General features: G+C 44.8%; 3 protein-coding genes across 3 annotated transcripts; 1 reads left to right on the forward strand and 2 right to left on the reverse strand.

Moving 5' to 3' along the window:
• Nucleotides 1–161: 161 nt before the first annotated feature.
• Nucleotides 162–2,501, forward strand: c1h1orf146 (chromosome 1 C1orf146 homolog). The gene is made up of 5 exons (XM_086166124.1): nucleotides 162–218; nucleotides 957–1,050; nucleotides 1,437–1,608; nucleotides 1,702–1,780; nucleotides 2,373–2,501. Exons 1-5 carry the CDS (start codon nucleotides 162–164, stop codon nucleotides 2,499–2,501), a joined length of 531 nt encoding a protein of 176 aa, XP_086022250.1.
• An 84-nt stretch (nucleotides 2,502–2,585) lies between these two features.
• On the reverse strand, nucleotides 2,586–10,356 carry LOC147237189 (glomulin-like). Its single transcript, XM_086145183.1, has 18 exons — nucleotides 10,217–10,356; nucleotides 9,478–9,603; nucleotides 8,196–8,306; nucleotides 8,013–8,121; nucleotides 6,760–7,009; nucleotides 6,316–6,409; nucleotides 6,077–6,243; nucleotides 5,693–5,746; nucleotides 5,583–5,613; nucleotides 5,392–5,481; nucleotides 5,183–5,224; nucleotides 4,991–5,064; nucleotides 3,999–4,083; nucleotides 3,804–3,913; nucleotides 3,597–3,657; nucleotides 3,392–3,527; nucleotides 2,828–2,922; nucleotides 2,586–2,756 (listed from the first exon to the last, which is right to left on the reverse strand). Exons 1-18 carry the CDS (start codon nucleotides 10,274–10,276, stop codon nucleotides 2,667–2,669), a joined length of 1,785 nt encoding a protein of 594 aa, XP_086001309.1. The 5' UTR covers nucleotides 10,277–10,356; the 3' UTR covers nucleotides 2,586–2,666.
• A 13,323-nt stretch (nucleotides 10,357–23,679) lies between these two features.
• Nucleotides 23,680–27,558, reverse strand: gfi1ab (growth factor independent 1A transcription repressor b). The gene is made up of 6 exons (XM_086145195.1): nucleotides 26,934–27,558; nucleotides 26,617–26,790; nucleotides 25,754–26,130; nucleotides 24,804–24,941; nucleotides 24,565–24,730; nucleotides 23,680–24,459 (listed from the first exon to the last, which is right to left on the reverse strand). The coding sequence occupies exons 1-6, from the start codon at nucleotides 27,028–27,030 to the stop codon at nucleotides 24,281–24,283; spliced, it is 1,131 nt and encodes a 376-aa protein (XP_086001321.1). The 5' UTR covers nucleotides 27,031–27,558; the 3' UTR covers nucleotides 23,680–24,280.
• Between the last annotated feature and the right edge of the window lie 393 nt (nucleotides 27,559–27,951).

A 27,951-nucleotide genomic window follows, 5' to 3' on the forward strand; every position in this document is an offset into this window, starting at 1 on the left:
GTGGTTATTTCTTTTTTTTTTAATGACGGGCTAGAGGCGGTGTCACGGTCAACCTTCCGAGGCGGCAATTATTAAATATTACGGGCGCCATATTTGACGCGAAATCACAATTATTTCGAGAGAATTTGGTCACTTCTCAAATGGAAGGAAGTCAAGCGACGATGGGAGAAGCGAGTCCGCCGTGGAAGACCACTATCATCGTCAGCACATCGGTGAAGGTAGCGCTTCCGCCTAGTCTGACACCCCCCCGCGGCTAACCACTCGCTGCTAGTCTAAGCTAGCATTCTTGTTAAAATCCCTTATTCAACAACTGAGAACTCAAGCCTCTTGGATGAGAGGTAAAACATCTTCAAATGAAGAAAATTTAGACCAGCAAGAAGATTTTGGCAAGAATTTACCATGACCCGAATGACTGAGAACTTCCTTAAAACACCGAGCTAGCATGCTAACCTAAACCGAGCAAATGTAGCATTAAAACGACTTCATTGCTGGTTTTTCCGTATTTTTTTTTTTAAATACACACAGTCCTTCACTAAAACTGCCTACAATGTTAATATTGGGGGTAAGGTGAATAAGGCACAATACAATAAAAACTAATTATAACAATATAGTCTAAGCTAATGCACTCAGTGACGTCAGCAGGTCCCCAAGTATTCCTAAATTTCTATTTCTAAATTTTTAAAGTATTTCTAAAGTTTTACTTCAAGTTTCTATCAGGAGGCATAAAGTAACCAGTCTATCTGTTCTTAAAAGTATTCAAAATCCTGTCAATATGTTTTTTTAACATTTTCTGTATTTCTGTTACTGATCTCTATAAATTGTAACGTCATCGATGAGGATTTGGCGGTAAACAAATTTTATCTTCAGTTTCACAATTAAACAACAGCTTCATATCCCTTTTGGAAATCAGAAGCCCAGATGTTCCACAACTGGTGTAAACTCTGATCTCTTTCCAGGACCACGAAGCCAGCAGGATGCTCACCTCCCAACAGCACAGAATCAGGTTCTCTGACAGCGTGGAGGCAGGATCCTTTATTTTTCCACTGTCTGGTAAATTGGCTGAAATATCTGCAGCAATAAAGCCCTCAGAACAACTTGTTTGAAGAATAGAATCCAATATTTGAGCTAAAATAGCAAAACATGAATGTTCTTTGACATGAGTATTCATATATACATATATATATATATATGTGTGTGTGTGTATAAAGTCATACGCATAATTGACAAGTTGTAAAATAATAGTCATCTATGATTATATAAAAAAATCTAAAAATAATTGACATAGCTTTAAAATCAGCAAAAAATAACTTCCGATAATATATTAACTTGAAATAAGTCTGCGCCAAGTCATCTAAGTCAACAGGATAGTTAAGGTTAATCAACTCACCTAGATCCATTTCACTCTGCTAAATACGCTAAGGACATTTCCTGCCCAGGTACTGCATTTCTATTGTTTGAGCCAAAAGCTTTCCCGGAGTGTTGTGAGGATTCGGGGCTTGTCGAGCAGATTGAGAAGTTTGTAAAAGTCCACAGGAACAGCTTTCTACTTCTCTACACCCCCTTCAGTGGAAGGAAGGAACAGGAAACCCTGTCAGCCCTTCAGCGGAGGTAGATGAATATCTGTTTTTATATTACTTCTTTCCATTCTTGTGACCATCAGATTAAATCGCATCAAGTGAGGCGGTATTTTTCTACCTTCAGATTCTTTGACAGCAGCCTGAGGATCTTACCTATTCGAAACCCTGCTGATATGGTTAAGGGGATGTTGACTATTGCTAAGGTAAGGACAAAGACTCAAAAGATATTTTTTGATAACTGAATTATGAATGAAGCCTGACCTTTTCCTCCTTATTAAACTTCAATATACATAAACCTACAGTATCTTAGAGCTGTGACTCATCTTGGTGATAATTATACAGTATCTCACTTTCTGCATCACATTTACAGAATAATTGGAAGAGTCTGTGAACATGAGGGCAATTAGAAAACTGGATTACCTAGTAATCATCTATTAACAGTCTGAATACGATAACAAAATATCATCATTTTTGTAAACACCTACATGAAGCTGTGAAACAATGTTTTAAACCGAAGACAACTACAATATTAGAGTTGAATCTGCAGTAATAACCAGGAAAATTATGAGAATCAAGAACTAAGTTTTTATTTGCTTCAGCTTTAATTTTTCAATTGTGTATTTACTGAACTTGTAGCATGAAATATTTGTGTATTTTACTTAGTTGAATGTTTAGGTTTGAGTTACTCCTTAATGTGGTAACAAATAGGGGAATTTCTCTTGTCATGGTGTTTTTTTCATAGTTTTTTTTCCCCTTCACACTCTGAGGGGAGCCTTTTGTTAAATTTGTCTGCAGGCCACCAGTAGACCCCACGTGGACCGCATCCAGGACCGCATGGCTCTGGCCAGAGCTCACATCATTGAGAACAGCCCTGTGTGGGAAACACTGAGGAGCATCATGGAGACCCAAACAGGACCTTACTAAGCCCTGGTCTGGTTGTCTAGAGGTATAAGAGGGGGTGTGAATCACTGTCTGAATGAAGACCAAATATTCATACTTTGTCTTATGTGAGCAGAGGTTTTATTGGTTGCACGTGGCAGGTGAAATACAAAAAAACATTCAGACAATAAAATGGTCTGAAGTGAAAACTCAGTTTGGGATCTTTTCCTTTGCAATCTCCTCAATGCGCACAGTCAGACTCTCCATCAGGTCAAAGGTCACCAGTGCGCTCTGCAGCACCTGAGAGGCAGGACAATTATCAGTCTTAAGGGGGGCCCTACATGTGAGCATAGGACCGAACTCTAGCGTACCTGCTGCTGCTCCTGTGGGGACATGTCACGCACTCGCTCCTCCGTGACAGTGGTGCGTTTGAGGGATCTGCTCAATCCTGCTTGAGCTCGAGCCTCTGTGGGGGAAAGCAGGGGTGGGAAATGGGATGAACGTCGCCTTAGAATACAAGCCAGTTTGTCATGATCCTGTTTAGATAAATGACATACATCCATGTCTTCTCTGCAACGGGAATCTCGAGGCCACCTCCTTCTAGTTACCTTAGTGTACAACCACTTGGATCTCTGCTAAAATCTCATTAGATACACACGTCATTGTGTCAACAAACTGTTGTGGCTCATACTCTCACCATGTTAAGAATGACGTGAACCCACAAAAGGTTTTTATTTTTACATCCCACGAATGCGGGACTGCTCTGCTGACTGAATGCAGGATGTCTGTTCTTAAAATGATAAACTCCAGCTTTGCCACGTCTGGACGTCAGGCGAAAACGACTTCTAAGAGTCTTGTTTCTTGGGTAGAGATCAGCTGATCGAGCCAGAGCTCATTTCAGATATCAGTCACGTGCGTTACGTACGATACTTTACCTCTGGCTTTGAGCTTCCGATCCTCTTTCAGTGCCTTCAGCTCAGCTGAGTAGTACTCTCTGGACATGCTGATACACACTTGAAGCATTTTCAGGTACTGGTCTTTTATGGCACTCAGTTCCTTCCACACAGCTGCCTGCAGGAGGAGAAGGAGGTGATCAGTCGACCCACAGAGCAGTGAGACATTCACACACACTTGACTTACATTCCTCATTTCCTTGTCTCTGATGAGAAGATATCGCAGAAGGTTCAGACTCTCCATTATCCTGGAAAACACAAACAAGCGTTGTAGTACGTTTCTAACTGGTTGCTGTGGCGACAAATAGGTAATTGGTTTTATTTTACAAAGAAAACACAGTAACTACTATTTTTCAAAACAGGACCAAAGAGCGAATTGACTGTATGACTGAACCTGTCCATGCTGCCGAGCAGGTCGGTCTCCGCTCCTCCTGGCAAACAGAACACCAGACCCAGCAGAGAGAGGAAGTCCTCCCCCAGGAAGCTGCGGGTAGCGCTGTCGGGCTGCAAAGGTTATCACAGATTAAACCAGTCAGCCTCACCAGCCATACTGACTGGAGTCTGTGCGTTCAGCCATCTGTAATCTCACCTTCAGGGACAGTTCGACCTGACTCCTGATGCTCCTCACCACCAGGCCTTCTACGCCCGAGTGGTTGCTAGTTTTCAACATGAACCTGCAGTAGAAACTCGAGGTGAGCAAGGAGCAGCTTCGAGAAACCCAGCTACAGCGGAGAGAAAAAGTATTTGATACACTGATGATTTTTCAGCTTTTCCCACTTGAAAAGCATGTAAAGGTCTGTATTTTATCATGGATACTCATCAACTGTGACAGAATGTAAAACAAAAATCCAGAAAATCATATTGTATGATTTTTAAGTAATTAATTAGCATTTTATTGCATGACATAAGTATTGGATACATCAGAAAAACAGAACCTAATATTTGGTATAGAGACCTCTGGTGGCAATTACAGAGATCAGATGTTTCCTGTTGTTCTTGACCAGGTTTGCACACACTGCAGAAGGGATTTTGGCTCTGGTCTTGGCTATTGTGGAGAGGTTGGAGTTTGTTTGAGAGTGTGGACAGATGTCTTTTATACAGGTAACCAGTTCAGACTGATGCAGTTAATACAGATAATGATTGGAGAACAGGAGGGTTTCTTAAAGAAGAACAAGTAGGTCTGTGAAAGTCGCAATTCTTACTGGTTGGTAGGTGATCGAATACTTGTTGCGCAATTAAAAGCAAATTCATTATGTAAAAATCATACAATGTGATTTTTCTGGATTTTTGTTTTCAAGTCTGTCACTCACGGTTGAAGAGTACCTATGATAAAAATTACAGACCTCTACGTGCTTTGTAAGTGAGAAAAGCTGAAAAATCAGCAACGTATCAAATACTTATTCTCCCCACTGTAACTGGAGTAGACACACCTTTATTTTCCGAACCTTGTAGCTCATTAAAAATATCACATTGCCACAGGTAATACACATCTAGTTACACATTTTTTTTTATCAAGAAATGGTGAATCAGGTGAAGAAAACCAAAATAATTGTGTTTTAATTTCATCAATGATCGTCCTACCTGAAGAACTTGTGTTTCCCCCCGACATCCAATCGACTGATCAGGGGCTGCAACTGCTGGAGGGCTGATTTTCTCTGAGGGGGAGTTGATGTCACAGACACACACATTCAGAGTAAGGGAACTGTTGGATCGGCCTAAAGCCCTGAATCTGTGCTGCCCCCTAGTGGACGTCAGGGAGAGGTCTACACTCACCAACTGCTGGATTGGGCAGTCAGTCAGAACTCGCCGCAGGTTCTGTGGATTTCAGCACATGGTGAGTCTCACACTCCCGCCCAACACTAAAGTCCTGTGTCTGTGTGTGTGTACGTGTGTGTTCTGTCATCATCAGACTACCGGCACACATGCTAACAGTTCAGAACGACCCGTTGGGTGTACCGAAAGCGTGGCCTAGCAGCTTGTACCTGAGCAACACTGTAGAAGCTGCTCAGCTCCAGGAGACTCTCTGGAAGGCTGTGCTCCTCTACCTTCTCCAAGCTTTTCTCTAACAGTGCCTGAATAGGGAAAAATACACATATATGTATATAGGGAATGTCTTTGTGCATTGTTTCAAACCTTATTTCTTAAATGTGCTGTAATGTTGATGTTTCTTTACCAGCCCTTTGAACACGTGAGATTCCTTTTTGCTGGAAGATCACGAGAACTTTTATTAACACACAATCTTTTTTTTTTTTTGAAAACAGCTGTCCGGCGTGATGGATGTACCTGCTGATCAGCTGATCGATGTGTTCCAGGTTGCAGCGGAGGACAAACACGGGGCTGGAGCAGAAGGAGAGGGCAGACGGGTGAAACAAGATCTATATTTTCTCTCTAAAAATATAGATCCTATTTAGCTATTTTCAAGCTCTTCAAGCTATTTTGGGTGACTCTTTTAGCACACGTCCATTTTATGAAAATATTTCATTTGGTTTTGAGCCAAATTTCACATCCTTCCAGTCAAACCTGAAGTTTAGCTCATGTCCGCGTGGTCCTGCCATGCGTGATGAAACTACTGCCTGACTGACAGCTGAGCTTCCCGTTTTTTTTTTCATTTAACTCCTAGATGTCGACGACCGAAGTGGCCGAGCTGACGGGTCCGTCAGGTCTCACCTGAACACTGCGGGGAAGGTCTCCATGGTGATCAGCTGGACAAACAGCAGATAAGCCAGGCATGCTCTTGCCTCCTGCGTGTGGCGCCGGTCCACCAGAGGGCTCCTCTTTGTCGAGCTGAAGAACAGGACCTCAGGGATGGAGTCTTGGAGCGTAGCCAGTGTCACCTATAGGACTTTTAGGTGGTGAAAACTGGACGGGGCCAATGTTCTTCAGTCGGAGGGAGGCGGCTGTCTTACCATGATCTCCGCAGCCAAGATCCTCAGAGGTGAGGACCGTTGGTCAAGACTCAGCTCAGCCTCCAGCAGAGGTTGTCGAAGGCTCCTCATGCAGCTGAATGGAAAACACACCAAATCATCAACTCCAAGCACACAAAACCTCTACTCCCATTGGCCATGAAGGAATGTTGGACAATGGAGCTTCTGTTTTTATTCTGTCTGAAGATAGTTCTACTTTCAAAAACTAAATCTGATATGACATCACTGACAACTTCGGGATTTCATTGAAAAGTAGATGAAATTCATTTTCGTAGAAAGAATATCCTGTTCTTTTTTATGCAAAAGCTGAATAATACCATTCAGATTTTTCCGTTCTTGTTAATCCGAAAAGTGCGAAGTAACATAACATTGTAGTTATTGTCTAAATTAATTCCGTTCTGTAAATAGAAAGATCCGGAGACGTACAATTTGATCAGCTCAGCCTTCAGCTCCTCCTGCTCCTCTGTGGAAACACCACACCTGCCATCCCTCTTCGTCTCTTCCGCCAGGGGTTTAATGACGGCAGCCAGGGCTGCGCAACAGCGGCACAGACCGAACTCATCCGCCTCCACCTGCGGCCCGGTGTAGGGCACCGGCAGACGGGCCAGCTGGCCGTGCAGGGCACTCAGGACCGAGCCCACCGAGGCGGCTCGCTGCTCATCCTGTCGCAGCAGAACTTTGAAGGACACAAGGTTTTTGTCGTTGACATTCCCAACATTAACAGCAAGGGGAGCCATATACCGCTATTTCAGATTTTGTGTTCCTGGGCTACAACAACAGGGTCCTCTTCCTCATGATCACATATCCTGTCACAGTTGTTCGGGAAAAAACGCAAAAGCAAAATCTCAAAGGGTTGTTAATGCGTTTTTTTTTCCCTGATGATTTTTTTGGTGATGTAGAATTGTAGATCTACTAAATTTCCCTAGAGAGCCAGGCCATGACTACATCTCTGTCAGCCGCCAATGCAGACATTTGGGAAATTATTCAAACAAAATTAGTTTTATTACAAATTAAAATTAAAAAAATTAATTAGAAATTTTATTTAATATTAGTTTGCTTGTAGGGCGGTGGCCCCTCCCCATCACAGCAAGAAGGTCCTTGGTTCAGTTCTGACAGGGGGCCTTTTTGTGTGGAGTTTGCATGTTTAGTCCGTGTCTATTTTGGTTTCCTCCAACAGTCCGTGCTGGAGGTTCATCGGAGACACTACATTCACCAGATGTGTGAATGATTGTTTGCCTGTAAACGTGGCCCCTTTGATGGACGGCAAGTTGGTGAACCCTGCCTCTCATCCAGTGTCAGCTTGGATAAACTCTAGCCTCCCCCTGACCCGTGAGTGCAGGATAAGCAGTATAGTAAATGGATGAATAATAAATGAATGCTAATATTCTCTAAATGTATATATATGTATTCACAATACTGTTAGAATCTTTTTAAATGGCTGTGTATCTTCCATTTTCTAGTGGAGTTGTAAAGGACAGAAAATGAAACTGAGACTTAAGCCTGAACAATTCTGGTTTTAGTGTCCTAAAATGGTAAAACCACAAATTAAAATAAACAGAACATCCGCGTCGCCTGTCTTCAGGATTTGAAATTACATAACTGTGGTTGTGTGTTATTATTGTGCTGTGATAAATGAATGTTACATGTCAGTAGTGTGAGACGGTAATGATTTGTTCTACCTGTCACCAGATGGGGCACAAGAAAGATGATGGTCTCAGAGATCCGGCCTGGATCCACATTTTCAATTATTTCCAGGAGGGCTACCAGGAGTCCACGTGGGCTGCAGGTCTAGGTGACAAATGAACCTTTGACCCACTGCGGAGGGAAACATCGCCTGTCACAGGTGGAGGGTCTGTACCCACCACGGTCAGATGTGCGATGACGTCCTGGCATTCTTCAAGACGCCTCTCCTTTTGAACGACTTCATTTACCAGAGGCGGCAAGAGGGCGTGGCCCATCGACCTCACAAGTCCCTGGAAGTGGGAGAAGCCTCATCAGGGATCAGGCAATGTCCCAAAAAATCCAACATTTAAGTTCTTGTCATTGATCCTACAACAAGGAACAGTCATCTGGGAGATAAATAATCAATCACTAATTCATGACCCGTTGATAAGTCAGTCACCCAAGCAAGACAAGCGGGAATCGGTTCATGTGTTGTTTCAGGGAAGATATAATCCTTCACTTCAGCCCAAGTGGTGTCAATGAAGTCAAAATTACTGTTAACACAAAATAAATCTATTCCAGTTTCCAAGTTCCTATCCAGTATCATTGAGGACTTTCTGAAAATACTGTTCAGATGAGTTTGTGTGTTTACTTAGACAACGCTCTTGGAGTTCCATCAAAGACTTCTGGGTATGTCAGGGAATTTTGGTCGTCGGGACGTAAAGAAGTTTTCAAACAACCCGAAAAAAGTTTTCAAACAACTTCTAAAACACTGGCGGTTTTTCTCTCCACATCCAAGTCCAGCGCCGCTTCTCTGTCGTCAATCGTCGGAGCCCCCCGAGATGGTTGTCAACCTAGAGCAAGCGAGCGAGTGAGGGGTGACGCGCTGTCTGAAGTCGACCACGCGCGGAGGTGAGAGCACCCGAGGGTTGCCATCGGAGCGAGAAGTCTGACTGGATATCTGCCGGCATCCTCTCCACAGCTCTAGGTCAGGAGGCCAGCCGGCTGAGCCTCGGCGGACACATGGCTGCCGTCCCTGCAGCGTGAGGACAAACCCTGTGCTTCAAAAACCTACAAGCTGCAGCTTCCTGGACTTGTCCTAAAGAAATGTGCGTCTGCAAGCCTAGATTGCTGAAGCACTGGGGCTTCTCTAATCCTCTACTTGTACTCACTAACTGCTCGATACCTCTCCCCTCTTGCAGTCTCGATGGATAACCTGCTATCAATGTCCGTAGCATGTCTGAGGCACAGAGTTTTGTACGTTGACCTTGCTCGGACTGAGATACCGTCCTGCCATTAGATGAATAAATGAACGAGGACATATGAGCTGACCCTGGCCAGGTCGTGTCATTTTAAGTAAAACAAACAAGCACTCAGGTCAGTTAAATCAAGATATTCTGATTGTTTTCGTGAGTGATGATGAGGATTATAGTAATGATGAAGATGTGGTCTGTCCCCAATGTCCGAATCCAGAGTAGTTACCTGGTTCCTCTCATCTCCGATGAATGTCAGAAGCTTTTTGCCGCCTCCTCGAGTCAGACAGGCGGATCCCAGACTTGCAAACTCCTGGAAGTCTTCAGGCTTCAAGTCCTCCACTGGAGCTTCTCTCTGAGAACAGAAGGTATTTTGTTTTTTTTTTTTTGTTTTCCCCCTCTCATTCCGTCTCATAAAACTCATGTCACGCCTTCCCGAACATCATGATATGTCACGGTTTGGACAGAAAATTGACATGAAAGTGACGTCGGTTGTGGGGAAAAAAAATGATCATTTTGAAAGTTTCAGTTAATTTTTAGGAACCAATTGGCTTGGCTGAATGCCAGTAGAATAAACAATTTCGTATATTTATTCACAGTCTGTGTCAATATCCATTTCATGTGATTTCTACAGATTTTACTTTGTTTTTCAGTGTACAGCATCCAAACACCATCATTTAAAATTTCAGGCGGTATTAGTTTCAGCCAATATATTTAACATACCTTTATAAAAAGCCACATCAGCAGTCTTATCTGGCTAGTAAATACTCTGTCAGGAAGTTTTGGTATGTTTTGTTTTCCATTCCCCCGGTAACAAAATTAAAGGTGTTTGACGTCAATGTGCAGACCCAAGCAGCCGCTTCCAGCTCTCCTCACACTCATCTCGTTGCAGCATGTGTTCGAGCACAACAAGAGACAGATACACACATACACACACTCTGCTTCAGCTCAGGCTGCCATCAACTTACCCATCTCTGAATGACGTCAATCACCTGACTCTCATCCATCGCAACACTTCTATCTATCATATCTGCTGTTTCTCGGAAATAAAAAATGGCTCAAATAACCCCCGTCAGATTCGGTGTGGGACAGTAATGGCCGACCCTCCTGGGAGGACGCGCGACGTAAACCTCTTATCTCCCTTTGTGCTTCTTGCGTAATAGGATTAGACTTGTTGAACTGTATGGTGAGCTTGTGGGATATTGCCGTGGACATGATGCACCCGTCCGCCGCGTCGCTTTTAATAATTGCTTTGTAAAGATTGCCATCTTGGTTCTACGTTTTTAAAAATCATTTCAGCATGTGTTAGCATGTGGCTACTCTTTGGCTGTTGCAGGCTTGTTTTCTAATATTTTGCTGTCACTAAATGTTTCAAAGAACTGATTTATCAGTTCAGTATCACTTTGAATTGGAAATAATTATGGGGTTTCTTCTGTGTTTTTTATGGTTGTTCTTTTAGTTTAAGACCGTTAGCCTCATCGAGTCATTAGGTTTTAATAGAACTGACCCCAGTGCAGTCATCTTACAGCTATTGCAGACTTCGCTAACAGCTTGCACCCAATTAACATTGGTTAGCAGGTTGCTAGCAATCGATATGCAGTAGATAGAAGCAGCTAATGGCTGATGCGAAGTATCACAGTTCTATTTGGAGCATTTTAAACTTTGAATAAATTGAAACTGATTGGTTCATCCCTCAGCATTTCTCATAAAGGTAGTAGGAGCCTCATGTGGCCATTTGAGGAACTTCAGTTTTTGAAACTTGACTTCAGAGTTTAGAGATTGAATGTGGATTTCATGAATAATTAACGAATGAACGGCACTGTATTAGTATTGAAATTGCACCCTGGCAGAAAAGGTAAAAATGATCATTTGAGTTGTATCTATCAGGATATATTCCTTGCTGTATTGTCAACCCCGCCTAGATTGTAGCACCAGCGTGAATAAACTCATTGAAAAGATCTTTGATTTAGTGACAGATGAGGAATTAGAGCCTGGGGTCCCTTTGTGTTTTGACAGTTTATTAGACAAATGCAAGAATAAGATAAGTTGGGGGAGCTTGTCACATAGGGAGGCACGTGGATTAAGACTGACTCTCCATGATTGCCTGAGTGACAACATATTGCTCCTCTGTGTAAACACAAAGGCTGTCCTGGCTTATATGCACCCCCTCCCCTCTTGTCCATCCCCTCCCTACATTTGTGTAATCTAATAGAAGTACAATCAGAGACTCCCTGCTCCGGTAAAGGAGCAGCTCTAGTCCTGATTTTGGATGAATAGAGCCAGTTGCGTGTTTGAACGGTGGGATTTAGCCGGCATCTGCTGCACGGCTCCTGTATTGCGCTGTGATGAAAGCATCAGACAAAAAGCCCCAGAGCAAATACAGAGGACAGAAGACGGCGGCGCCCTCCCTCTTTGTCCCCAATTGTGTCCCTCTTAATTACCGGCCGATGATGTTGTGTTTTGACAGCCCTGCCCGGTTGCCGGAAACAGATTAATATGTGCTGCGCATGACGAGGCTGCTGTCTTTTTTTGCGAACAGGTTTACTGCTTGATGATTCCTCATCAAACTAATCTGTCTTTTGTTGTTATTTAGTTTTGAGTTAATTCAAATTTTCAAAACTTTAGTGAAAAAATACAAATGGTCAAAAGACAACCTCAGATACCTGTGCTATGTTGATTTAAGTAACTGGCCTGTTACCCCCCTTCCTGCTCCTCTTCCCTCACAGGGTAGTGACCAGTTTCAGACTCCGGAGGTCACAGTTTGCTTGGAGTGTGTTCTCCCAATGTGTCTGGGCTCCACAGTGAGAAAACACCGCAGAGCCGACACTAATACACACCTTGCATCCAACATTATTCGGAAACAAAAGCAGAGTAATATTGTTACTGGAGTTAAAAAGCTACATATTTATGATGAACTTTCACTGAGATGATAATTTCACTTCAATTACCCCAACCTTTAAATAATCTAAAATGGTGTATAATAGTATTGCACCAGGTGTGTATGTGTGTGTGTGTGTGTGTGTGTGGGGGGGGGGGGGGGGGGTTGTAGCAGGCCCATTTACAGGCCCATTACGGTGCATCGAATACCGCAGTATCTGTTTCCGTGGATAGTACTGTGGCCTTCTTCAGGCAAGGATCCGGAGTGACAGTCCAGCCATGTGGGGAGCGATGGCTATCACATGACCATCTATATTTCATTTGCCGGACTTGCTGCCAAACTGAGTTGTGTAATGAAGATTATGTGCTTTTAGGTCTTTGTCTCTTTCTTTCAATTTTGTCTTCCTTAAAATGATAATGTAAATCATGTTTTTTTTTTTTTGTTTTTTTTTTTTTTCTTTTTTGGAGCCTGTCAGAAATATCCACATATGACCTGAGTCAGATGCATTAGCCACTAGGGGGCACTATGAGCTAAAGACAGTATAGTTTCTACACAGTAATAATTAACTTCAATTCAGGAGGAAATTACCTTAATGTCTGAAAAAGATGTCAAAAATTGAACAACACGACATTACCTAAAAAAATGATAATTATTACAGAGAAATATGCTAGATATTACAGGAAGTGAACCCTTTTCAGAATATAACTGCATGGATATTATTTTTTTCTCACACGTGCAAACCTAAGCCACCTGTCACCGCAATCCCACATCATACCATGAAAGTTCTCTGAATACGTTTTCGTTTGCGAACGTGGCACAAATCCGCATGTGAATTATCGAATCACATGTCACAGATGTGTGCAAAAATTCAAACTTCACAAGTGCATATGGAGTAACCATGTCAGATATTAGAAATCTGTTGGTTAAAAAAAAATGTGTATTCCAAAGACGTGAACATTTTTATAGTCTGTTTTTTTTTTACTTGCACAAATTAGTAAAATAACAGGTCATTTTTTTAATTTATTTTTTTAAACCAAGGTAACTTGATTTAGTTGTGCGGGGTTTGAGGAGCAGATAGTGATGCAGTTTGTGACACTGCAGTGCAGAAATAAGCCAGTGGAGGGGGCTTTTCCGGTGGACCGCCCCAGGGCATCCCTCTGTTAGTCCGGCCCTGTCATGGAGGATTTATTTTTTGTTGTGGCACATTTTCACGTTTGTGACCGGAGAGAAGTGATGTCTGAGGTCTAAGAAGGAAGTGTCCCACCGAAGGGCTTCAATCCTCCGAGAGAAAGTCCGCCCCCATGTCCCCCCAACCCCCATTTCCTTGGCGACCTTTTAGAGAGCAAGAGCTTCTAAGTGAAGTATTTATCCGTTGGGCCCCCCCGAGGCCCACGCAGACGATTACAAGCTCTCCTGTCTGCCCAGAACCTCCCCGGGCCCCGCTGTGCTTGTCAGGAAAAAAACTCCTGTGTTTAAGGGGTCTCTCCTGAGGGGGGGCCGAGGGCTTGGAGAGGGCAGCTACACTCCTGCCTTCTAATCCAGGGCAACTGAATTTGATTTCAGAGTATTTTTTATACAGCGATTCAGTGATTTCCATTTCGCTTTTTATAGCAGAAACTGCCTTGAGTTGACTGTGTTTGTGTGTGTGTGTGTGTGTGTGTGTGTGTGGTTTTGCGTGTGTGTGTGTTTTCCGTTCTGCTCACGGATGGCAATACACGTTTAACCCTCCCCCGAGAACACTAATGTTTTCCCCAATCTAAACGTTCCACAGTTAGGATTTATACTATTTCAGAGGTAGTTCAACCCAAATACAGTTCAGCCACATAAACTGTCCCTCAAAACTGAGAAATAAATATTCATAACTCACTTCAACAAACTGCAACCGATTACGCACCCCAATGCATGTTTCTATATCTAACCTCTTATATATAGAGAGATATCATAAATACATACATGTATAAGTATATGAATATAAATATATACATGTATATACAGCACAACGAAAAAATACACAGAGAGGTGTTTTTAGATATCATTTCCTGGTTATTTTCTCATGAATGATTTCTGGTTTTGTATTTTGCTGTGTCTCAAGAATTGAATGCCCTGTTTGCAAATAGAAAAACACTGGGCTGGTTTGCATGTCTTGAATGTTCTGCTAATTTTTAGGAGGGGTTATCTAATCATTTGCCAGAAATGATGTCATATTCAGTGAAAATGAGCCAATCCAAGCCATCGCTGAGTGAGAGGCGGGGTCAAACCTGGACCTGTCAATCATATCGAGACTTGCAACATTTCCCTCACTTATTCACAACTTTGGATAATTTAGTCCTCAGTGAACCTACTGACTAATTTTGGACCGTCGGGGGCAAGATTGAGAACCTAGAGACACTGCCCCAGTTCAGACTGGGGCAGTTTCTTAAACTTTTTTTATTACATTTTTTAGATTTAATTTTATGTTCATCTCACTATGTATCTCTGGGGACAGTGGGACTTGCCAGCCTCTTGTTTTAACTCAGGGGGATTGAAACTGAAAACTTGAACTGATTTGAATTAGTGCTTGAACACAGTAGCGGGGATGGCATGATATCATCTACATACACAGGAAGGACTGGTACCGCTCTTATCATCTTATTTTGAAGCCCATTGGGTGTTTTGTTTTTTTTTTCTTTCTTTAAGATCCGTCTCTCAGTGAAGTTCCCGAAGTAGCTAAAAGTTAATGAAGTCAAAAAGCCGATGGGCTCTGGGAGTATTTGTTCTCCGCCCTCCCTCTGCGTGACGCTGCTCTGCAAGTGGAATATCTTCGGGGGCAAAGAGACACCCCAGTGACCTGAGAGCTAATGGAGATGGTGGTCTCACCAGGGATTATATTGACCTTGGCCCCTTTTTGTAAAAGCTTTGCCCCTGCAGCAACAATTGAGGGGAGGGGCTGTGTGGGTGCGGCCAGCGGACGCGTGCTTTGTGCTGCGGGGAATGTAACGCCGTCTTTTTCCTATCTTTCGACATGGCGTAACGCTGCTTTATGAAGGAGCACGCCGTGAGGTGAAAGGTTCCCAGGCGAGACAGAGGCCCAGCCGCACGCTTTAGCCTTGGCTGAGCCTGGTATCGAGCGCCGCGCCTGGGCCCGGCGGCCTTCAGCGCCGCCCGCTTGACCTTTTGTAAATCGGCTTTTTAATGACAATTCCCAGTGTCGAGTTGTTTCCCAATCAATACACACGGCGCGGACGCCTTCATAGACACAGATAACCGCTGCTGGGCCGCTGCGTCTCAGGTCTACCGAGACTGACACCCTGTCTGACTGATCAATAATCGTGCACGGCGCTGCGCACGGCCTGACTCGCCGCACACAGAGCTTGGTTTCTGCTGCCGTAGAGATAGAGCCGTCCAGGCAAATCCCCCAAGGTGAGCAAATCGAAGATGTTACATGTGAACTGGCTGTCAAAACGATTCCGTCATCTAGCCTGTTTAAGGATGCTGACACAGTGTTTGGGGTACCGATGTCTTGTTGGAAGTGATGGAGGCTTTTAGCTTTTTTTTTTTTTTTTTCGCCAAACTCCCTTTATCCGTTCAAGTGTTCAGTGGAGTGTCAGAATTCCTATTTCACCTGCCACAGGAACTCCCTTGACGCTTCCGGGCCCTCTCACAGCATCCTGATCTGGACCCCGCTTTGAATTTAAACACTCCCTAGTGCCGCCCTTAACTTTTTGAATCCGCACAAAATGTAGTACGTTGTCGCTGGTATCAGCAAAATACCGGCTCAAAATGGAAAATGTCCTCGTCTTTGAAAAATTCAAGATTCCAGATTCAATCCGAGAATCCTTAATAATAAATAAATAACTGTAGAATAAATAACCTACAGTTGGTTCTGCACATGTCTGAAAGCAAGTGTCAAGAACAAGTTGCAGGTTTTTAATCCGCTTCAGCTGCCCGTGCCAATGGCACTAGATGTATCTCTTTTCTGACAGGAAAGAAAACACAAAAGGTTCATTTTGCTGAAAATAGTAGCTGAAAATAGTATTCAACTGTAAACACAAATTTGCTTTAATTGGGGAATGAAATCAAACATGTAAACCCTTCAAGTGTTTTCATGACAAACAGTTAATTCTGTTGTGGTCGAAATAGGTACGTGTGACAAAATGCTTGTTCATAACAGATATTTATCAAAGAAGCAACGAGTAAGGGCAGGGGATGGGCAAACTTTTTGGGGGCAGCATTGACTTAAAATTTGACAGACAGGCCGGGTCAGCACAAGATACTATACATATAAAAAAATTTGTTAACTGTACATATCAGACTCGTCTGACGTTTGCTTTGAAAATAAAATCAGCTTGGTTTTGAAGGCTCTGACGTTTGCTTGCATTTCACGCACAAACCGGTTTTTCCCTTGTAGTTTCACATCCAGCTCATTCATGTGGGTCAGGATGTCCACAGTAAAGGCTAAATCTGTGTCATTCAGCTCAGGAAAATTCTAAAAAATGTTCTCAAGTTGCTCCAAAAATTAAATAATCTCCTGTTTGAGCTCCCATATTCATTGATCCAAGTATGAATTATGCACCAATCTTTGGTGGGCCGGATTAAAAAGACCAACGGGCTGGTTGTGGCCCGCGAGCTGTAGTTTGCCCACCCTTGAGTTAAGGTGATAAGTCTCCAACAAAAGTATTGAGGCATTGGGTTGAAATGAAAACAACAGCTGCTTGTCCAGGTGTTGTCAAGAGTTATAAAAGGAGTAAATAGCCCTTTTGAACAAAGGTCTGATGTGACTTGGGGAGGAATTTCTGTTCCAGCTTGAAAATATATCAGTCAAAATCAACTTTCTGGTTACGTCGGGTAACGCTGTGTGAATCTTATTGGTGGCAGACAGTTAGCGGAGTAAAGAGGCCAGATCAGATTCAGCCTGGGGTCATTAATGTTTCAGGAGGCGCCAGAGGGGGAATGGAGAGTTGCTGCACCGCCAGGATCCGTTTCCCCCTCTCGCCGTGGCTTTTGTCGTTTCGGATCTGTCGCTCCGCACATGCGCAAAAACACACTTCGGCTTCCAATGGCACGTGGTTGAAAAGAAAAACAACTCGCTGTGCTTTTTCCAGCTTTTCTTTTCTTTGTTTCTTTTTTTTTTTCTTCTTCCGGGCCCCGGCGACCTCCGAGGGGCCCGCGGAGGTACTTACCGCCCTCGCTCCTAACATCAGCACAGATCCCCGACCACGGCATCACCGCGCCTTGATCCTGCTGCAGTCTGACACATGACCACGCAGACCCCTGGATGGGCATTAGAGCAGGCTTCAGCAAACCCAACATCGGCGGCTCCCAGAAACCACCGCCGCTCAAATCATTCATTAAATCAGAACACAAAAAGGAACTTTACTGGAACGCCTGGCTATAAATATTTGATCATGGCTGAGAATAAATCTTTGTCATTTTGTACTGCCTCCTCTTATAGATCCCCCGTGCTTCTGGCTGTTCTCACACACTCACACTAACGCCCACACACAGGCGTGGGCACGTGTTCGGCCCAGTCATTTGTTGAAATGGATCTGATGAATATTTCAAGCCTGGCTGTTAGGTGCAACTGGGCCCGATTAGAGGTACTGCTAAGTGACACGCCGCGCTGCCAGCTCGCCACACAAATCATCGGTTCGCATTGGTTATACATGCTGAGAGCGTGCATGTGCCGGTGTGTGCGTCTAAAGTGGTTATGGCATTTTAGAGCACACTTTCCCACTCAAAATCACTTTGGATCTGATGTGAAGTGTAAGATTTCTCTGTTTGCGCACAGTGACATTATCGCCCACCCCATGTAGTCTCCTCAGTGGAAGGTACCATTTTAATATCAGTGCTCCACTCCTTTATTTTATCCTGGGTTTCAGGTGCATTTTGCTACGTTGTTTATTTTGCCCGGGAAAAAAAAAAAAATCAACTTTCGATCATTTTCCTCTTTTTCCTAAAACACCAGCAGGTTGTTCAAGTGAGGGAGAGGAAGTCAGAGAGTTTCACCTCTGTCGGGTTTGTTAAAAGGCTTCTTGTCACTCGTGTTTGGAAGGATTTCCTGTTTTTACCCTCTCCTCGTCCTTCCCCCCCCTCTCCCTCCCAATGACAAGAGAATCCTTTATCATCAACCCTTTTAATGTCACCTTCAGCATTCCTGCCTTAGCAGACGATGTCAAGCGGCGAAACCGGGCTGCTGCTCGAACCCGTGCTCAGGTGGTGTTTAGTTGTGCAGGTGCACATTGTGAAATGATGTGTGTGTGTGTGTGTGTGTGTGTGCCAGGGAGCGACGGTGTGATGTGAGGTGTGAGCAAGCAGCGGCCCTCGCTTTTCGTCTCTGACAGCTCGCGTCCTCCACTGATACGTGATGCTAAATGAACCGGAAAAACATGCCTTTAAATGAGCAGACAGGTTTAAACGCTCTCAGCTCTCGTCACCAGACCCCCAACACACACACACACACACACAGAGCCCATACTCCCACCCAACCCATCGCCAGCAGCCCCCAGACTCACGCTGTTCAGGGGCCTCTGCCCACGGAGCAGAGGCCGGCTAATGGAAAGCTTTCAGGGCGGCCGGAGAAAAATGTCGGCTCTCATTTGGCCTCTAGTGTCATGTTGTGTGTGTGTGTGTGTGTGTGTGTGTGTGTGTGTGTGCGTGTGCGTGGTCATGGATTAAGAATCTCTCACACACACACACACACATACACATCAGCACCTTGGGACATGCCATTATAAACAGTCCTGAAAACAACAACACTGCCCCCCCACACACACACATACAATACAAACACACACGATTACATATGTGTAAATGTGACATAGTTCACCACTCACCTTTCAAATATGGATTGAAGAAGAGGACACAGTCAAAAACAATCCCATAGTTTAGTCTGGATTAAAGCAGGGGGCGTGTGTGTGTGTGTGTGTGTGTGTGTGTGTGTGTGTGTGTGTGTGTGTGTGTGTGTGTGTGTGTGTGTGTGTGTGTGTGTGCGTGTTACTATGGGTGTAAGGAAATATTGTTACCTGCAGGTTTAACACGTCATGGATGGGTGGACATGGCTTAAAAATAAGAGAATTGATTTTTAAAGAAAACAAAGGAAGAAAATGTGGACGGTTTTAAATGCCAAATTTTATGGTTGTGTGAGGATGTATATGCCTGCGCACATGGCGGTTTGTGTGTGTGCAGCTACATGAACTGTGGTATGTGGTAATCTATGAGGGTACATATTTGTGTGTGTGTCAAACTGAAACAGATTCTCATCTGTTTAATAATGATTCTGTATGAATGTCTGTGGGTGTATGTGCCTTAGCTCCTCTCCACTTTATCTGTCTCCGAATTTTCTTTTTGTGAGTGCAGTTTACCGGTGTTTGTGTTTGCTGTTGAGTTTGAATAAGAACGGATGAAGCTCAAGTATCCTCCAGGTACTGGTTTGCTTTACCAACACATTTAGCAAACAACCTCAGAGTAAAGCTGCTGGGTACGAGCTTCGATCCGGGCTCAACGAATGAAATGAGAAATGAATGTCTGGTCCTGAAGGAGTAACTCATCATATGAAGTGAATCAACTCTCAAATACAACTGCTTGCATTGGAGTATGATGCTTTTATCAGGTACTACTAGCAGAAGACTGAATGCAATATTCACTAATATTAGCATAAGAGTAAAACACTTCAACTGGTGCTACAAGTGTATTAGCATTTTACATCATGAACGACCTAGCTTCAACTCCACAGACAATGACCTGCTGAAATTTCCAGTTCAGACACATTTAGCAGCAGGGGTTTGGATCCCATAAGTAATTGTCACAGATTTTCATGAAGATTTTCCTAAAGTTTTTTGCACTGCCCAAATAATCCTCATCCTTGCCGGAGAGTTACATTACCTGAGACTAGCATAAAAACATAATGCTCCATTAGCTGCTACAAACATGATATTATAATGCTGTATTATCTTCTACTAGCAAAAGAGTGAAATTCAACATGTGCTAAATGCTACGTGCATCCACGTGTTGGGTCACGTGGACAAAGTCGGCTATTGTGAATTGCTAAAATTAGAAGCTAAGAGTGTGATGCTAGCTGCGACCAACTTGACGACATTACCTTCCTTAGGTAACAATGCCAACTTCTTAAAAGGGTTAAAAAGGGAATTGGAAGAAACTGATGATCAGATTGGTTATTTTTAATTTATTTATCCAGTTACTTAACCACTTGAGAGGTTCAGCTTCATGTCGGAGGGGAGCATCGCCATCGTCCAGTGAGTGGAGCGTGACGCCCAGACCTCGTCCGGACACGTGAGACCCCTTCTTTTTTGCAAATCATTGTTGTCGAAATCTGTGAAAAAGTGTGAATTTGCCTCTGCACTATGGCCCACTTTCAAACTCCAGTGTGTGTGTGTGTGCGCCATGATTCGGTAGGAAGCCTGTCGGCCCCGCAGAGACCCGGCCGTCAGCCGCCTGCGCTGCCGGTGTCTCCTGTTATTATTTTCCTCTGGTTGTGCTGCCTCTCCTCTCCTCTCCTCTCCGGCGTCATGAATAATTTGTAGCGGGGCCTTGTTGCTTGATGACAGCCGTGCAGTTGGTTTGCAGTCTGTTTTTCAGATGGGGTGAATAATGAATAAGCCCCAGCAACAAAAGAGCTGCGTGTCCTACATGAGCCGCCCGCCCCTCCTCCTCACGCCGTCCCGGGTGAGTTTTGCATGGCGACCGGAGGAAGGACTGGGTCGTGGGGCGGGGGGGTCAGGTGAAGGGAAAGGTCACCTGTCAAAACTTCCATCCAGTTTTTTTTTTTTTTTTTTATCTCCTCATGTTTGCCAATCTGCACTTTTTAATCAGTGCTTGGAATCCCGGGTCCCATGCTGCCGGTCCGACGAGTCCGACCTGCGCCGAATGTGCTGAGCGCAGCGTGAGAGCGGCGCCGGATTATTATTACAATATACACAACGGCTGCTCGGCCTCGGGGCGACAATCACATTTACCCTCTCTTTTATCTGAGGGACCTCTCCCTTTGCAGCTCGCTCTTCTCACCTGCCGCCACGCACGTGACGTGACGTCGGTGCGTCTGGTGCGCGCGCACATACATTGACTACCACTGTTTTTTTTTTCACCTTTTTTTTTTTTTTTTTTTATGTTGATTAGGAATTGAATTTCAGGCTGGTGTTGAATTAAAAGGAATTTATATTTCATTTATTTATTTGTTATCAGGTCTCGGAGGTTCATAGCCAATCACAGCTGAGTTTTGAGAGAAAGGGGCGGGGCTTATCATGGGCCGTTCAGCCGTCAATCATCCGACCCTCGTTCACGTGGGAGAGCCCAGTCGAACCCGGACCCTCGGTGTGGCGGAGGATCTGGACACCAAATTTAATTTTTAAAAATCACACTAATTATTTATTCGTCTATTTGATATCAGGAATTGATTCATAAAAAAAAATCAGTGAAACTGTTCATGAAAATTTAAATCACAAATAACATTTTTCTATCAGTTTCAAAAAGACAAGATGGAAGTGTGACCTTTGAGAGGAGTGTGTGTTATCAGTCACCTGGGATTATCTGCCCTTAAGGGTTTTACCAATTAAATGTTATCACATCCATGCAATAATCTTGACTGTCGGTGAGAGTGAGATAATTTTCACTAGTCAGATTTCCTCTCTACGTGCAAGATTTGCAAAGCACACTTCCTGTTATTCTCCCAGATTGCAGCAGATGAAGCACATAACAAACAGGTGTGTTGATCATAATCTGATTTTATCAATAAATTAAATCCGGTTGAATAATCTGGGAATATTTATTCCCCCCCCCCCCCAGCGGCCCCACCAGGGGCGTTTCGACCCGGTACCAGATTATCTGCCGGAACACACTGGAAAACCAGGCTCTCCTCCGCGCCCCTGGAATCCTCCCCTTCATAATTCATGCTTAATCTCAGATTAATAATGAACCATCCAAACCACTGAAACCCCGGACGCCCAAGTTTTCTAATGCACATCCGTGTCTGTCAGGAGGAATCAGCAGCCGGGGTTGGGGGTCGATGCCGGGGCCAGGTCCAGGGACTGCCCTGCTCTGATTACCCCCACACACACACACACACACACACACACACCTCCACCCCTCCGATCGATGGAGCGTCTTCTATCCATATTTGATGGGTGTGCCTCAGGGCAGCGCAGTAGTGCTTTAAAAATCCAGCCGAGCAAATCTGGTCATCTTAATGGCTCCTCTCAACCTTCTCTCTCTTTTTCGGAGAAGAAAAGACCTCTCTGAGATTGAGGAGATTGAGCTGGAGGATCTTCTCGCAGGAACCCAGGTTCCATCCCAACGCCTCTCCTTCAGATCCAACCTGTCCACTTATCTGTGAGTGTGATCACCAAAACTCTACAGTCTCATTTTTTCCACCCATTTGTTGTTATTATACACATATTACATATTCAAACATCAGTGATTTATTTGACACATTTTCTCTAATTTTTGTTTTTTATTTACTTAAATATGTTTGAGTGTGCATTTTAATTTGATCCAAGGAAACGTGATATGTATCACAGGAAAGGAGGCCATAGATTCTAGTTAATCTTGTGTCCGTCGGAAAATCCGTAAAATATATATATATATGTATATATATATATTTTTTTTTTTACAATTATTCATCCATAATTATAATAATAATGAAAATGTTCGATCTTGTTGGATTTAAGAGATGCAGATGTTGCCCCGCCGCCTCCTCTTCCTCTCCAAACCGCTCATTCCGGCCTTTAAAATATTCAGTGTTTCTTCTGTGTGTGTGTGTGTGTGTGTGTGTGGGTGTATTTAAAAAAAAAACAAAAAAAAAACCATCATGAGTCAGTGATTTCAATCAATGTCGGAGGCGAAGTATGACGAGGAGAGGAAGTGCGCCGGTGAGGAAGATGAGGTCTCCACCTCTTCCCCGCCGCAGCTCAGATTTAAACCCGACAGCTGCAGAATGTGCGCGTCCTTCTTCCTCCTCCACACACGCACGCCATGAGGGCGGCGGCGTCTGGTTACCGGTGACCAGCTAACCAGCCTGTTTACGGTGAAAACACTGCGCTCCAGTCGACACAACAAACAGCAGCCCCGGGGTGAGGAGGGGGAGGAGGGGGCAATCACGGCAGGTGCGACCCCCCCCCACCCCAATCACACACACACACACACACACACACATACACTGCGAAAAACTCGATTATTATGTTCAAATAAGCAGGGGTTGGTTAATTGAAATATAAAAAAAAGGAAAAATATAAATCCACCCGCTGGGTTTTTCCCCCGCCCGGTTGAATAATCTCTGCAAGATATCGAGTTGCGTTTAAAAACGGTTAAAAATAACTTTAAAAAAATGACTTGTTTTTATATTAATCTCTGGCCTGTGATTGGTGGCGTCAGATACTTCCTGACTGCAACTCCAGATTATAATCTTCCGCGAAAACAGGGGTTGTGCGTTTTTATCGTTTTGTCTCTTCTTCCGTGATTACTTTTTTTCGATTCTGCGCACTGATTCGTTCCTTTTCCGGTTTAAAATCGATAGAGATTAAAGTAAGATTAAAAGAAACTGAAAAAAATAAATAAATCCACCAGTTAATTTCAGTACCCCTTTTTTTATTGTTCATGTCTTAACTTTAAATCAACCCTCAAGTTTTCAAATACACCCCCCGCGGGGAGCGATGTCTGTGTATATATGTGTGTGTGTGTGTGTGTGTTTGCGGAGGGTAGGTCTATTTAGTAAACAGTGAGAGTGGATTGGGAGGCAAAGAGATTGTAAACTGCTGTTTGTTAAATCAAACCGCGGAGGCTGTTTTGCCTCCATGTCTCTTTTTTTCAGGTGGGGGCAGATTTGCATCTCTGCTCCCGCCCGCCGCCCGGTTCCTGGAGGTTGGGGCCCAAATATTTGGGAGTTGGAGGCCTCGGAGCTGATTCAGATCAGGTTTCCGAAAATCCCGCGTCCACAGCTTATTCCTGGTACTTCCGGGTCCCGCGGAGGGATATCTAGTGTTTCGGCTCCGCACTTGGGGGGGGGGGGTCCTGTTTTTTTTGTGTTTTTTTGGTCAAAAATAAATAAATCGCTGATATTTAATGCACTTTCTGATCTGAAGTGAAAAGCAGGTAGACGCCCCCTGCTGGAGCATCCCGGTAGTAAATGATCGATATTATTATTATTGATTATCGACGAGCATTTGCGTCACTTGAGTCCATGCTGCGTCTCTTTGTGCCTCCGCAGGTCCACCTTCCTCTGGAAACCTTTCCCGCACAGGTCGCAGCCGAACGGCTTGTAGCCGGTGTGCTTCCGGCTGTGCGTGATGAGGTTGGAGCTCTGGCTGAACGCCTTCCCGCACACCTGGCACTTGTGCGGTTTCTCACCTGAGTGGGGGGGGGGAGAAAAAAAAAACACAACTTCCTGTGAGTCTCAAGCTTTTGCTTGTGTTTCCTGTGTGTGTTTGTGTTAAAAAAAAAATCCACGCTCACCGGTGTGTATGAAGGTGTGTTTTTTCATGTCGGACTTCTGGTGGAACCGCTTCCCGCAATACTGACACGGGTACGGCCGCGTGTCCGAGTGGATGAGCAGGTGCGTGGACAGCGTGGACGAGCGTTTGAAGCTTTTGCCGCAGATCTTGCAGTCGAAACTCCGCTCCTGTGTGAGATCACGGGTGGGTTAGAGTGGGAGGGAGGCGGGGTGCGGGGAGTGCGGGGAGTGGATGAGTCACCTGCGAGTGCACGGCCTTGTGCTGCTCCAAACTCACGGCGTGTCCGAACGTCTTCCCGCAAATGTCGCAGGCGAACGGCCGGGTGCCGCTGTGCGACCGGCGGACGTGCACCTCCAGGCCGTGCGGGGTGGAAAATACCTGCGGGAGTGTGAGTGGGTGAGATTTGCTGCACTCCCTTTCACTCCTCGAACCCTTTTCTGTCCCAGAAACGCATAAGTTGACCTATTCGAGTCATAACTAGTCCTTTTTTCACCTTTTTTGAGGGGAATCTGTACCACCTATTTCACATTCTGGAGTGGAGGAACAACTCTAGAACCCAAGCAACCACGATTGAATCCTCTTTTTGTGGTATTTAATGGGATATTTCCACAGGATGGCCCTGGATCTTCTTCTCTTCCTCTTGGCTTTTTCGGCCTCCTTCGACTAACCCTGTTCTCCGGATCCTCTTCTCTAAGCCGACTAACTCCGTGTCCTCTTTCTCTACATCGGTGGTTTTCTTCTAGACCCGGTTAGGGACCGGCTGCGGGTCATCTTCACAGAAAATCTGTCTCGGTACAAATGATCTTCTGGATCTTATTTTGACGGACGACTGTTTCCGCTTTCGCCTTACTGACACACTTAGTATTGTATCGTAAAGTGCAATCGTATTAAATACTGTGAATTATTATTTGCGCAGAAACATTTCCGTGCACAAAACTGGTCGGAGAACGTCGCTCTGGACCTCCTGTCTGGCAGATCCAACTTTCGACCAACAAATTCCCCATCCCTCCTCCATCTATGACCAAAAACACCTCGGCCCGGCCGCTCCGACTTTATCTCCAAAACATTTAACGTGCGTCCCTTAGTAGTTTGTTCCAGGAGAGGTTAATACAGTTGATTTTTATATCCTTTCCCAGAATGTCAGGGGCTTTCGGGGTTAATTTGATCCCAGGGGTCTCCATCACACCCACCTTGCTGCATTTCACGCACTTGTAGGCCGCGCCGAGCAGGAGGCCGGAGCACAGCAGCTCCGGCGGGGGCTTCACCCCGTGGGCGTCCGGGAACAGCAGCGCGGCGGCGGCGTAGGCCGTGCGCCGCGCCGCGTACGGCTCCTCCGCGTACACGGAGGGATGCGCGGTGCCGTCGTCGAACAGGCCCGGCGGTGGAGGAGGCGGCGGCGGCGGCGGCGGCGCGCCCAGGTCCGCGTCCCCGCCGCGGGGATAGAGGCCCGGCGGCGCCAGGGGCCCCAACGCGGGGCCCGTAAAACCGCCCCACGCGTACGGGCGGAACGGGACCACGAAGGGCGGGGGCTCGTCCACGGGAGGGGACAGACACTTCTCCGAGTCCACTGAGGGGGGGACAGGAGGACAGACCGCTGTTACAACCGGCTGGAAACACACACACACACGTATACACACACACAGACGCACTCGAGTGTCGAGGTGGAAAAACACCAAATAAAAAAGGTGTTTTTTAAAAATAAAAAATACATACATGCAGTTTAACTACAAAATAACAGTGAAATCAAGGATATAACCTGTAAATTAAAAAATCTGCTCGGGGACACAGTACCTTAATGTAAAGTACATAAAAAAAAAATCACTATTGTTCATGTCCGTGTGTGAAAGTGATTTTTTTTTTTTTTAAATAGAAGAAAATATAGAAATACCCTCGAGTATGTAAGCGCTGCTTGAATCGTGTGAAAACTCTCAAACCTGAGGTCTTTTTCACACTTCAAGTCTATTTCCGTGAATCCGCAGCAAATCAAAGTTAAAAACTTCCTCGACGAGATGAGTTTACGTTCAAAGAACCGTGCGTGTGCGTGTGCTTGTACCCGGCGAGGCTGAGGGGGACGGAGGCCTCCAGTAATCTTCGTACTCCGTGGATCCGCCGCAGACGCTGTCCACGGGACTCAGCGGGGACTCGGGGGAAAAATCCGGCCGCGTGGAATCCGGCGAGAAACCGAACCGGTCCACGGACCGGTCCTCCGGCGGGAGCTGCTCCGCTTCTGGCGGGGACACGGAGCGCTCAGCGTAATAACACATTTATTATCCCCTAAATCGTTAAAATAAATAAACCAAACATATATATATATATATATATATATATGTATAAAAAAAAAAAATGTTTTTTTTGTTTTTGCGCACGTACCTGTGCAAATGTGCGCCAGGATGCGGTCATCCTCCAGGGCGCGGGGCCGGTGGTAGCTGTGCGCCCGCTTGCTCTTCACCAGGAAGGATCGCGGCATGGCGGGAGCGGCGGCGGCTCCGGTGCTCCGGTCCTCCGGTGCCCCGGCAGAGACGTGTGAACCCGGGGAGAAGCGCGTCTCACTGCCGCGCACAACCGCGGCTGACGCTCTTTAGTGTGGGGGGCCTGGAGGCTGCAAAGCGCATGCGCGGATCGGGAGGGGGAGGGGGGGGTGCCAGGTGTCTCGCGGACAGGTGACAGACATAAACACACACACACATCACCGGCGGCGCTGGAGGGAAATACCAATAACAATAATAATAATAATAATAATAATAATAATAATGATAAAAAAAATATATATGCAAAGAGAGAACATTGAGATTTGAATCTGGTAATCACGTGATAGGAGAGGGTCGTTACGTCACTAAGCTTACTTTGATTCAATATCACACTGGTGGAGGGAAAAGAGAAAAAAAAAGAAAAATACCCTCTCTGCAGTCGCTGTACACACACAACTTAAAACATGCATGCTTTTTATATGTATCATAAACTGCACACATGTATATAATACACATAATACACATGAATAAAATTACACACTTGTATATACATTTGTATACAGAGACAATTGTATATAGAAACGAGTGTCTATATTTTTATACATTTTATATAAATATATTTACACATATGCAAACTTGTATAAATATACAGATATGTGTTACGTCGTTATTTTGATAGAAATAAATTTAAATATGTTTACAAGTTGACATGTAAATGGAATAAATCAGCTAATTTGCCCTGTTAATGCTGTTGTTTTATTATGATTCATGCGGTGAAGCTGTGAGACCAGCAGTAAGAGACGGGTTCGAACACACACACATACACACACACACGCACACATGCCGGATCAGACCACGGCTCGTGTCTCCCGAGCTGATACACACTTTATCGGCGTCGTGCTCAATCAGGGAGGGGGATG

The sequence above is a fragment of the Fistularia commersonii genome, chromosome 1, assembly GCF_037954325.1.
Source record: "Fistularia commersonii isolate RoL2024-O1a breed Wild chromosome 1, RoL_Fcom_v1.0, whole genome shotgun sequence".
Lineage (NCBI taxonomy): Eukaryota > Metazoa > Chordata > Actinopteri > Syngnathiformes > Fistulariidae > Fistularia > Fistularia commersonii.